The sequence below is a fragment of the Coregonus lavaretus genome (genome assembly GCF_964263955.1).
Source record: "Coregonus lavaretus genome assembly, chromosome: 31".
NCBI lineage: Eukaryota > Metazoa > Chordata > Actinopteri > Salmoniformes > Salmonidae > Coregonus > Coregonus lavaretus.
The window spans coordinates 19327244-19340269 of NC_140018.1; the positions used below are offsets into that span (position 1 = coordinate 19327244).

The 13026-nt window shown below is 45.3% G+C and overlaps 1 protein-coding gene across 1 annotated transcript in view; it reads left to right on the forward strand.

Moving 5' to 3' along the window:
* Positions 1-2356: 2356 nt before the first annotated feature.
* LOC311106792 (opsin-5-like) overlaps positions 2357-13026 on the forward strand; it is a gene marked incomplete at both ends in the record, with an annotated part of 38829 nt that continues 28159 nt past the window's right edge. Inside the window, one exon of the mRNA XM_084149175.1 lies at positions 2357-2489. Coding sequence (XP_084005301.1) covers positions 2357-2489 — 133 coding nt within the window. The remainder of the gene's footprint in view (positions 2490-13026) is intronic.

Genomic DNA, 13026 nt, shown 5'->3' on the forward strand with positions numbered 1-13026 from the left:
CGGTGTGACTCCCAATCAGAGGCAAAGAGTGTCAGCTGTCGGCTGTTTGTCTCTGATTGGGAGCCATATTTAATCTGTCTGTTTTTCTTTCGGGTTGTGGGATTTTGTTCGTGTGGTTTCGTGTATTACCATAGACGTCACGCATTCGTTGTTTATTGTTTTGTATTTTGAGTGTTGTGCTTTACTAATTAAAGTAAATATGTTCGCTCGCAACGCTGCGCCTTGGTCTCCCTCATTAGACGATCGTGACACTGGCGCTTGCTGGACTTTCTTGGGCGCCCTGAAGCCTTCTTCACAACAATTGAACCTCTCTCCTTGAAGTTCTTGATGATCCAATAAATGGTTGATTTAGGTGCAATCTTACTAGCAGCAATATCCTTGCCTGTGAAGACCTTTTTGTGCAAAGCAATGATGACGGAACGTGTTTCCTTGCAGGTAACCATGGTTTACAGAGGAAGAACAATGATTTCAAGCACCACCCTCCTTTTAAAGCTTCCAGTCTGTTATTCTAACTCAATCAGCATGACAGAGGGATCTCCAGCCTTGTCCTCGTCAATACTCTCACCTGTGTTAACGAGAGAATCACTGACATGATGGCAGCTAGTCCTTTTGTGGCAGGGCTGAAATGCAGTGGAAATGTTTTTTGGGGATTAAGTTCATTTTCATGGCAAAGAGGGACTTTGCAATTAATTGCAATTCATCTGATCACTCTTCATGACATTCTGGAGTATATGCAAATTGCCATCATCAAAACTGAGGCAGCAGACTTTGTGAAAATTAGTATTTGTGTCATTCTCAAAACATTTGACCACGACTGTACAGTTCATTGAGTGCGGTCTTAGTGCCAGCATTGGTTTGTGGTGGTAAATAGACAGCTACGAAGAATATAGATGAAAACTCTCTTGGTAGATAGTGTGGTCTACAGCTTAGCATGAGATACTCTACCTCAGGCGAGCAAAACCTTGAGACTTCCTTAGATATCGTGCACCAGCTGTTGTTTACAAATATACATAGACCGCCACCCCTTGTCTTACCAGAGGCTGCTGTTCTATCCTGCCGATACAGTGTATAACCCACCAGCTGTATGTTATTCATGTCTTCATTCAGCCACGACTCTGTGAAACATACGATATTACAGTTTTTAATGTCCCATTGGTAGGATATACGTGATTGTAGTCCACTTTATTATGAAGCGATTGTAAATTGGCCAATAGTATTGATGGCAAAGGCAGATTAGCCACTCGTCGCCGGCTCCTTACCAGGCACCCCGATCTCCTTCCGTGATATCTCATTTTCTTTCTACTGCGAATGACAGGGATGAGGGCCCTGTCGGGTGTCTGGAGCAAATCCCTCTCGTCCGACTCATTAATGAAAATGTATTCGTCCAGTTCAAGGTGAGTAATCGCTGTTCTGATGTCCAGAAGCTCTTTTCGGTCATAAGAGACGGTAGCAGCAACATTATGTACAAAATAAGTTACAAACAATGTGAAAAAACACACAAAATAGAGAGTCCATAAAACGGCAGCCATCCCCTCCAGCGCCATTGAATATCAGATCTCAATAATGATTGTTAAGTGTTTAACATCTCCAGCACCACATCCTTATGATATACAGTATATCTTGTCAAAAGCGCAACGTGACTGCAAACAGAGACGAGATGACGAGATGCTCATGTTTCCGCCCTAACAATTGAGTCGTTGTCCCAAAGGCAGGGCTTATTTTGGACAGATTTCGCCTCTTCCTCTTTGCTGACATGTCAGACTGAAATACGGGACAAATCAACCTTTCTCGTTGGTGTTTGAATTTGTTGATGAAATGCGGGACATGATTATTCGGTTGCGGGATAAGGGACAAAGAGCCAAAATGCGGGACTGTCACGCACAATCCAGGACATGTGGTGGTCACCCTAGGTGAGACGGTGCGGAGGGAGAGATAACCAAGGACAGTCAGCAGGAAACCAGACTGAACCCCATGGTGACTAATTTGGGATTTCTTCTTCTTTTTTTTCTTCTTTTTAAAAAAATGTTTCAGTCATTTAGCAGACGCTCTTATCCAGAGCGACTTACAGTTAGTGAGTGCATACATTTTCATACTGGTCCCCCGTGGGAAACGAACCCACAATCCTGCCGTTGCAAGCGCCATGCTCTACCAACTGAGCTACATGGCCAAGAGTTTGATTAAATGCTCTCTCTCTTATCGCTGTCCTCCATTAGAATATACATATACAATATACAGCACTGAACATCATGGAGGTACAGACTGATAATTCAAGACATGATTTGAGCTAGTAATCAGGTGTGTTACTGCTTTTTCTTTTTTGTTTTTGCTCCCCAGGAAGAGGCTGAAACTCCTAATCATGGCTCTGATGGTGAATGACACCTCAGCTCTCCCCAATTATGTCCCCCATTACCTCCTGGCGAGCGACCCTTTTGCCTCCAAGCTGTCCAAGGAGGCCGACATCGTGGCTGCTTTCTACATCTGCATTATAGGTAAGTGTCAATAAAGTACAGGGCAGTAGACTGCATAGGGAAGTAGACTCATCAAGAGACTCACTGATATCCTCTGCTTATATTCCTGATAAGAGACTGTCTCAAATTAAGATCCTACATCCAGTGCTTGACTTGGGCAGGAGCTCACTGGAGCTGAATACTGGCACCTCAAATGTTCTACTGCTTAAGCTCCTCTTCCTCCTATAGAATATTAGCTCAAAGGTATTGTGGAGCTCCTGCACCTAGATATAAACAGTACCGGCACCCATCTGTAAGATGCCTACATCTGTAAGACATTGTAGATTCAAAATTTGAAAAGGGATTTGTATAGAAGGTCATTTTATTTTCGAATGTAGAAGATCCTATATTCAGTAGCTTTTCAGCTTTGCTTCAGTTGATAGCAATAATCAGGTTGTTAGGATTCCACATACTTTTTCATCACTCATTGCACCTTTTCAAAGATGATGGAAAGTTTAATTTATAAACATAACCCTCTCCTCCTATATCAATTTTTGTGTGGACCAAAGGGAGATGTTACGTGGACAACATGAAGAGTACTGTAGCTGTTGCCTACGTTACAGAGAATGTGGATAAAATCTACATATATACAGTGCCTTCGGAAAGTATTCAGACCCCTTGACTTTTTCCACACTTTGTTACGTTACAGCCTTATTCTAAAATGGATTAAATAAATACAAATCCTCAGCAATCTACACACAATATTCCACAATGACAAAGCGAAAACAGGTTTTTAGAAATTGTTGCAAATTTATTACAAATAAAAAAACAAAAATACCTTATTTAAGTAAGTATTCAGACCCTTTGCTATGAGACTCGAAATTGAGCTCAGGTGCATCCTGTTTCCATTGATCATCCTTGAGATGTTTCTACAACTTGATTGGAGTCCAACTGTGGCAAATTCAATTTATTGGACATGATTTGGAAACACACACACCTGTCTATATAAGGTCCCACAGTTGACAGTGCATGTCAGAGCAAAAACCAAGCCATGATGTCGAAGGAATTGTCCGTAGAGCTCCGAGACAGGATTGTGTCGAGGCACAGATCTGGGGAAGGGTACCACAAATGTCTGCAGCATTGAAGGTCCCCAAGAACACAGTGGCCTCCTTCATTCTTAAATGGAAGAAGTTTGGAACCACCTAGACTCTTGCTAGAGCTGGCCGCCCAGCCAAACTGAGCAATCGGGGGAGAAGGGCCTTGGTCAGGAAGGTGACCAAGAACCCGATGGTCACTCTGACAGAGCTCTAGAGTTCCTCTGTGGAGATGGGAGAATCTACGAGAAGGACAACCATCTCTGCAGCACTCCACCAATCAGGCCTTTATGGTAGCGTGGCCAGACGGAAGCCACTTCTCAGTAAAAGGCACATGACAGCCCGCTTGGAGTTTGCCAAAAGACACCTAAAGACTCAGACCATGAGAAACAAGATTCTCTGGTCTGATGAAACCAAGATTGAACTCTTTGGCCTGAATGCCAAGCGTCACGTCTGGAGGAAACCTGGCACCATCCCTACGGTGAAGCATGGTGGTGCCAGCATCATGCTGTGGGGATGTTTTTCAGCGGCAGGGACTGGCAAACTAGTCAGGATCGAGGCAAAGATGAACGGAGCAAAGTACAGAGAGATCCTTGATGAAAACCTGCTCCAGAGCGCTCAGGACCTCAGACTGGGGTGAAGGTTCACCTTCCAACAGGACAACGACCCTAAGCACACAGCCAAGACAACACAGGAGTGGCTTTGGGTCAAGTCTCTGAATGCCCTTGAGTGGCCCAGCCAGAGCCCAGACATGAATCCGATCTAACATCTCTGGACAGACCTGAAAATAGCAGTGCAGCAACGGTCCCCATCCAACCTGACAGAGCATGAGAGGATCTGCAGAGAAGAATGGGAGAAACTCCCCAAATATAGGTGTGCCAAGCTTGTAGCGTCATACCAAAGAAGGCTCAATGCTGTAATCGCTGCCAAAGGTGCTTCAACAAAGTACTGAGTAAAGGGTCTGAATACTTATGTAAATGTATTATTTCCGTTTTTAGTAAATTAGCAAACATTTCTAAAAACCTGTTTTTGCTTTGTCATTATGGGGTATTGTGCGTAGATTGATTTAATCAATTTTAGTATAAGGTTGTAATGACACAAAATGTGGAAATATTAACCTGCTATTATCAGCTATGTGGCATATTGACATGAAAGGGACTTTAAAGGAACACCCAAGAGGTGGCTGTGGATCAGCAGTTAACAACATGCAGTTAGAAAGAGATGCCGCCTCCTTAGATACAGACAGACTCCCCACTGGAAATCACTGTGTGTTTCTCCTCTAAAGGGTACAGTAGTAATTACAGGTTATTTTGTTGGTTAAGTTGGTTAAGTTGCATTGGAAACAAATGGAAACCCTCTTCTTGGAAGGCAACTAAAAGGATTAAGGTGAAATCTTGACACTGATGTATCACAAAAATGGTGATGGTTGGTGGTTAGTCTATTAACAGGTTAAACACATTCTAATGTGCCCTCGCCTTTCTATAAATATCCTCACATCAAGAAAGGTTTGAATGTTCATGCTAATTAACACAGTTACAGGACACAACTGATCTATGAGATGGGATACTTAGTTGTAAAGGCCACCATTTGGTCTGCCAGACTGCACGGGGCATAGTTGCTGTTAAAGGCTGTTCAAATCAAATTGTATTGTAGCGAAATGCTTGTGTTCCTAGCTCCAACAGTGCAGTATTATCTAACAGTTCACAACAATACACACAAATCTAAAAGTAAAAGAATGTTAAGAAATATATAAACATTAGGACGAGCAATGTCAGAGTGTCATGGACTAAAATACAGTAGTATAGAATGCAGTATATACATATGAAATGAGTAAAGCAGTATGTAAACATTATTGAAGTGACTAGTGTTCCATTATTATGTACATAAGGCAGCAGCCTCTAAGGTGCAGGGTTGAGTAACCGGCTAGTGATGGCTATTTAACAGTCTGATGGCCTTGAGATAGAAGCTGGTTTTCAGTCTCGGTCCCAGCTTTGATGCACCTGTACTGACCTCGCCTTCTGGATGGTAGCGGGGTGAACAGGCCGTGGCTCGGATGGTTGGTCCTTGATGCTGGCATTAAGATTGCACTGAATGAGTTGTACAAGGCCATTAATCAACAGGAAAACGCTCATCCAGATGCAGCGCTCCTAGTAGCAGGGGACTTTAATGCAGGGAAACTTAAATCCGTTCTACCTCATTTCTACCAGCATGTTAAATGTGCAACCAGAGGGGAAAAAACTCTAGACCACCTTTACTCCACACACAGAGACGCATACAAAGCTCTCCCTCGCCCTCCATTTGGCAAATCTGACCATAACTCTATCCTCCTGATTCCTGCTTATAAGCAAAAACTGAAGCAGGAAGCACCAGTGACTCGGCTAATAAAAAAGTGGTCAGATGACGCAGATGCTAAGCTACAGGACTGTTTTGCTAGCACAGACTGGAACATGTTCAGGGATTCTTCAGACAGCATTGAGGAGTACACCACATCAGTCACTGGCTTCATCAATAAGTGCATCGATGATGTCGTCCCCACAGTGACCGTACGTACATACCCCAACCAGAAGCCATGGATTACAGGAAACATCCGCACTGAGCTAAAGGGTAGAGCTGCCGCTTTCAAGGAACGGGACTCTAACCCGGACGCTTATAAGAAATCCCGCTATGACCTCCGACGAACCATCAAACAGGCAAAGAGTCAATACAGGTCTAAGATTGAATCATACTACACTGGCTCTGACGCTCGTCGGATGTGGCAGGGCTTGAAAACTATTACAGACTACAAAGGGAAGCACAGCCGCGAGCTGCCCAGTGACACAAGCCTACCAGACGAGCTAAACCACTTCTATGCTCGCTTCGAGGCAAGCAACACTGAAGCATGCATGAGAGCACCAGCTGTTCCGGACGACTATGTGATCACGCTCTCCGTAGCCGATGTGAGTAAGACTTTTAAGCAGGTCAACATTCACAAGGCCGCAGGGCCAGACGGATTACCAGGACGTGTACTCCGAGCATGTGCTGACCAACTGGCAAGTGTCTTCACTGACATTTTCAACATGTCCCTGACTGAGTCTGTAATACCAACATGTTTCAAGCAGACCACCATAGTCCCCGTGCCCAAGAACTCTAAGATAACCTGCCTAAATGACTACCGACCCGTGGCACTGACGTCTGTAGCCATGAAGTGCTTTGAAAGACTGGTCATGGCTCACATCAACAGCATAATCCCAGAAACCCTAGACCCACTCCAATTTGCATACCGCCCCAACAGATCCACAGATGATGCAATCTCTATCGCACTCCACACTGCCCTTTCCCACCTGGACAAGAGGAACACCTACGTGAGAATGCTATTCATTGACTACAGCTCAGCATTCAACACCATAGTGCCCTCAAAGCTCATCACTAAGCTAAGGATCCTGGGACTAAACACCTCCCTCTGCAACTGGATCCTGGACTTCCTGACGGGCCGCCCCCAGGTGGTAAGGGTAGGTAACAACACATCTGCCACACTGATCCTCAACACGGGGGCCCCTCAGGGGTGCGTGCTCAGTCCCCTCCTGTACTCTCTGTTCACCCATGACTGCATGGCCAGGCACGACTCCAACACCATCATTAAGTTTGCCGACGACACAACAGTGGTAGGCCTGATCACCGACAACGATGAGACAGCCTATAGGGCGGAGGTCAGAGATCTGGCCGTGTGGTGCCAGGACAACAACCTCTCCCTCAACGTGACCAAGACAAAGGAGATGATTGTGGACTACAGGAAAAAAAAGAGGACTGAGCACGCCCCCATTCTCATCGACGGGGCTGTAGTGGAACAGGTTGAGAGCTTCAAGTTCCTTGGTGTCCACATCACCAACGAACTATCATGGTCCAAACACACCAAGACAGTCGTGAAGAGGGCACGACAAAGCCTATTCCCCCTCAGGAGACTAAAAAGATTTGGCATGGGTCCTCAGATCCTCAAAAAATTCTACAGCTGCACCATCGAGAGCATCCTGACTGGTTGCATCACCGCCTGGTATGGCAACTGCTTGGCCTCTGACCGCAAGGCACTACAGAGGGTAGTGCGTACGGCCCAGTACATCACTGGGGCAAAGCTCCCTGCCATCCAGGACCTCTATACCAGGCGGTGTCAGAGGAAGGCCCTCAAAATTGTCAAAGACTCCAGTCACCCTAGTCATAGACTGTTCTCTCTGCTACCGCACGGCAAGCGGTACCGGAGTGCCAAGTCTAGGTCCAAAAGACTTCTCAACAGCTTCTACCCCCAAGCCATAAGACTCCTGAACAGCTAATCATGGCTACCCGGACTATTTGCACTGCCCCCCCCACCCCATCCTTTTTACGCTGCTGCTACTCTGTTAAGTATTTATGCATAGTCACTTTAACTCTACCCACATGTACATATTACCTCAACTACCTCAACTAGCCGGTGCCCCCGCACATTGACTATGCAACGGTACCCCCCTGTATATATAGCCTCCCTACTGTCACTTTATTCTATTGTATATATAGCCTCCCTACTGTCACTTTATTTTTTACTTCTGCTCTTTTTTTCTCAACACTTTTTTGTTGTTGTTTTATTCTTACTTTTTTGTTTAAAATAAATGCACTGTTGGTTAAGGGCTGTAAGTAAGCATTTCACTGTAATGTCTGCACCTGTTGTATTCGGCGCATGTGACCAATAAAATTTGATTTGATTTGATTTGATTTGATTTGATGATCTTTTTGGCCTTCCTGTGACATCGGGTGCTATAGGTGTCCTGGAGGGCAGGCAGTGTGCCCCCGGTGGTGCGTTGGGCAGACCGCACCCCACTCTGGAGAGCCCTGCGGTTACGGGCGGTGCAGTTGCTGTACCAGGCGGTGATACAGCCCGACAGGATGATGTCATTTGTGCATCTGTAAAAGTTTGTGAGGGTCTTAGGGGCCAAGCCGAATTTCTTCAGCCTCCTGAGGTTGAAGAGGCTCTGTTGCGCCTTCTTCACCATACTGTCTGTGTGGGTGGACCATTTAAGATTGTCAGTGATCTGTACACAGAGGAACTTGAAGCTTTCCACCTTCTCCACTGCGGTCCCGTCGATGTGGATAGAGGCGTGCACCCTCTGCTGTTTCCTGAAGTCCACAATCAGCTCCTTCGTTTTGTTGACATTGAGGGAGAGGTTATTTTCCTGGCACCACTCCGCCAAGGCCCTCACCTCCTCCCTGTAGGCTGTCTCGTCATTGTTGGTAATCAGGCCTACTACTGTTGTGTCGTCTGCAAACTTGATGATTGAGGCGTGCGTGGCCACGCAGTCATGGGTGAACAGGGAGTACAGGAGGGGGCTGAGCACGCACCCTTGTGGGGCCCCTGTGTAGAGGATCAGCGAAGTGGAGGTGTTGTTTCCTACAATCACCACCTGGGGGCGGCCCGTCAGGAAGTCCAGGACACAGTTGCACAGAGCGGGGTTCAGACCCAGGGCCAGAGCTTAATGATGAGCTTGGAGGGTACTATGGTGTTGAAGGCTGAGCTATAGTCAATGAACAGCATTCTTACATAGGTATTCCTCTTGTCCAGATGGGATAGGGCAGTGTGCAGTGCGATGGCGATTGCATCGTCTGTGAATCTATTGGGGCGGTATGCAAATTTCAATGGGTCTAGTGTGTCAGGTAAGATAGAGGTGATATGATCCTTAACTAGCCTCTCAAAGCACTTCATGATGACAGATGTGAGTGCTACAGAGCGATAGTAATTTAGTTCAGTTACCTTTGCTTTCTTGGGTACAGGAACAATGTTGGACATCTTGAAGCAAGTGGGGACAGCAGACTGGGATAGGGAAAGATTGAATATGTCTGTAAACTCTCCAGCCAGCTGGTCTGCGCATGCTCTGAGGACGCAGCTAGGGATGCCGTCTGGGCCGGCAGCCTTGCGATGGTTAACACGCTTAAATGTCTTACTCACATCGGCCACGGAGAACGAGAGCCCACAGTCCTTGGGAGCGGGCCGTATCGGTGACACTCTGTTATCCTCAAAGCTGGCGAAGAAGGTGTTCAACTTGTCCGGGAGCAAGACATCTGTATCCGCGACATGGCTGGTTTTCCCTTTGTAATCCATGATTGTCTGTAGACCCTGCCACATACGTCTCGTGTCTGAGCCGTTGAATTGCGACTCCACTTTGTCTCTGTACTGACGTTTTGCCTGTTTGATTGCCTTACGGAGGGAATAACTACACTGTTTGTATTCAACCATATTCCCAGTCACCTTGCCATGGTTAAATGCGGAGGTTTGCGCTTTCTGTTTTGCGCGGATGCTGCCATCTATCCACGGTTTCTGGTTTGGGTAGGTTTTAATAGTCACAGTGGGAACAACATCCCCTATACACTTCCTGATGAACTCAGTCACCGTGTCCGTGTATACGTCAATGTTTTTCTCAGAGGCTACGCGGAACATATCCCAGTCCGCGTGATCAAAACAATCTTGAAGCATGGATTCCGATTGGTCAGACCAGCGTTGAATAGACCTTAGGACGGGTACTTCCTCTTTGAGTTTCTGCCTATAGGAAGGGAGGAGCAAATTGGAGTCGTGATCTGATTTGCTGAAGGGAGGGTGGGGGAGGGCCTTGTAGGCATCCCGGAAGGGGGAGAAGCAGTGGTCGAGCATTTTTCCAGCGCGAGTACTACAGTCAATGTGTTGATAGAACCACGGTAGCGTTTTCCTCAAATTTGCTTTGTTAAAATCCCCAGCTACAATAAATGTGGCCTCAGGATATGTGGTTTCCAGTTTGCACAAAGTCCAGTGTAGTTCCTTGAGGGCTGTTGTGGTATCGGCTTGAGGGAGAATATACACGGCTGTGACTATAACTGAAGAGAATTCTCTTGGAAGGTAATACGGTCGGCATTTGATTGTGAGGTATTCTAGGTCGGGTGAACAAAAGGACTTGAGTTTCTGTACGTTATCACAATCCCATCATGAGTAGTTAATCATGAAACATACACCACTGCCTTTCTTCTTCCCGGAGAGTTCTTTATTCCTGTCTGCGCAATGTACTGAGAACCCAGCTGGCGGTATGGACGGGGACAGTATATCTGGAGAGAGCCATGATTCCGTTCAGAAGCAAGACTGCACGGGGCATAGGGGACTCCTGTTAGAGGCTGTTCAGAAGCTCTCTGTTGATACTGTTCTGGCATCCTGATTGGTCAACAGCTCTGTTGAGCTCACAAGCTTTCATTGCGGGATGTCATGCTATATGACCACCAGATCCATCCGTCAATCAAGAATGTTCTTCTATCAACCAACGCTAATCAACTTCATTATTGGGGTCATTCAAGTACGTAACACTTAAATCAAACCTTAGGAATTTGAATGTTAGGATATAAAATGTATTCGAATGATGTGCTTGGATCAATTATCAACAGATTGATTTAAGAGAGGAAGGTACTGTAATATGGAGTGATGTTTGCTCAACATCAAAGCTGAATACATCCTACTTTGAAAATGCATTTTAATGTAGACATAGCTTTAGCTACTGGATGGAAAAATTTGAATTCAGGGATTAAGTTCCATCTCTTTACTCCTCATATTGGGTTTTTCTGCTGTATCCACCTAATTTCCGAATGCTTTTAAAACAGGGAAGCAAAATGAGGAAACTATGGAGACAACTTCCTCTGTGCTTGTGCATTATCATAACTCATATGCGTGCCACTAGAAATCCCTGCAATAGCATTATTCTGTTAGCCAATACATCCTGTCAAAATACCAGTAGCGGTGCCTGGGTAAAATCACTGGGGAAGTCATGCCAGAAAAAAAATCCATATTACAACCTATGTGTTGTGATAATTGCGTTGTTTGCTCTATAACCTGTTAGTTCATATGTCTTGCGACCGTGACATATAGGCCCAAGGACGAGACAATAAGAAGACACAGTGGAAGAATAAAATCCTACATTTCTCCCCAATTTCGTGATATCCAATTGCGATCCAATTACGATCTTGTCTCATCGCTGCAAATCCCCAAAGGGCTTGGGAGAGGCGAAGGTCGGTCATGTGTCTTCCGAAACATGACCCACCAAACCGCGCTTCTTAACAACCACCCGCTTAACCCGGAAGCCAGCTGCATCAATGTGTCATAGGAAACACTGTTCAACTGATGACCGAAGTCAGCCTGAAGGCGCACGGTCCTCCAAAAGGAATCACTTGTGCGCAATGAGCCAAGTAAAGCCCCCCGGGCCAAACAATCCCCCAACCCGGCCGACACTGGGCCAATTGTGCACCGCCCTATGGGACTCCCGGTCATGACACAGCCTGGGATCGAACCCAGGTCTATAGTGACACCTCAAGTACTGCGATGCAGTGCCTTAGACCGCTGTGCCACTCCGGAGGCCATGTGGCAGTATAAATTCATGCTTTGTTTCATCACAAAACCGGAGAGCAACCTCTGTCCAGTGAAGTCCACAAAGCATATTGCATGTAACAAACACTTACATGACCTACAGCATGGTCAAGCAAGTTAATGTTTCCGACATTTTCGGGAAAAACGAAACAACTATTGATTTAGCACCACGGAGAGTTACCGCAAGTCGCAAAGAAAACAGGAGCTGCCATTTCAACTTCAACATGATCAAATCACCTACACTACCAGTCAAAAGTTTGGACACACCTACTCATTCAAGGATTTTTCTTTATTTTTAAATTTTTTTAGTAAAAGTAACAGTATTATTCGTATCTTAGAAATCCATTTGCATTGCTATTTATAGCCTAATGCTAGCTAGCTAGCTAACATTGAACCTAGTTGGTTAGCTTTAGCTACCTGCAGATTCATACTCCAGCATTTCATGCATTGTGGCTAGCTATGACAATCCATTTGTACTGTAGCTATTGGTTGGGATTATGGTAAATTTGTTAGCTAGCTATCTTGACACTTTCAAAGTCAGATTAGGATATAGGCCAAGGACAAGATAATGTGTATTTTTACCTGGAGTTTTCTTTATTGTAGGCCACTACTTTAACCACTTTTAGTCTTGAATTCTTTGGTTGTTTACTATATTACCTTACTCACTCTGTTTAGCACATAGCCTCACATGTGAATTCTTAAAGAGATTGGTGTGGCTAAGGCTTAAGAGGTTGTGAACGATGTTGAATAGGTGTAGACAAAGAAGAGCTCTCCAGTAGGTGTACCAAAACATTCAAGGAACTTTCATAGCAGAATTACTTTCCCATTGTTCCTCAACTGCAGTGTATGATATACAATTTTGTAGCTCTGAGTCCCTACAATTTCAAAATTTGCTACATAAGACCGAATCAAGGCCTACACATACAGAGACAGAGGGGTGCTATTTCCCTCGCTTTGATGCTTTCTCCAGTGAGATACATTCATCCTCTTGCGAATTGAAGGACAATTACGAAAACACAGAGACGAAAGATACAATATTTTATTTGTTTTAATTTGTCAGTTTCTGGGGCAAGTCTGGCTTCCCTTGGCATCCATAAACACACACCACTGCAAA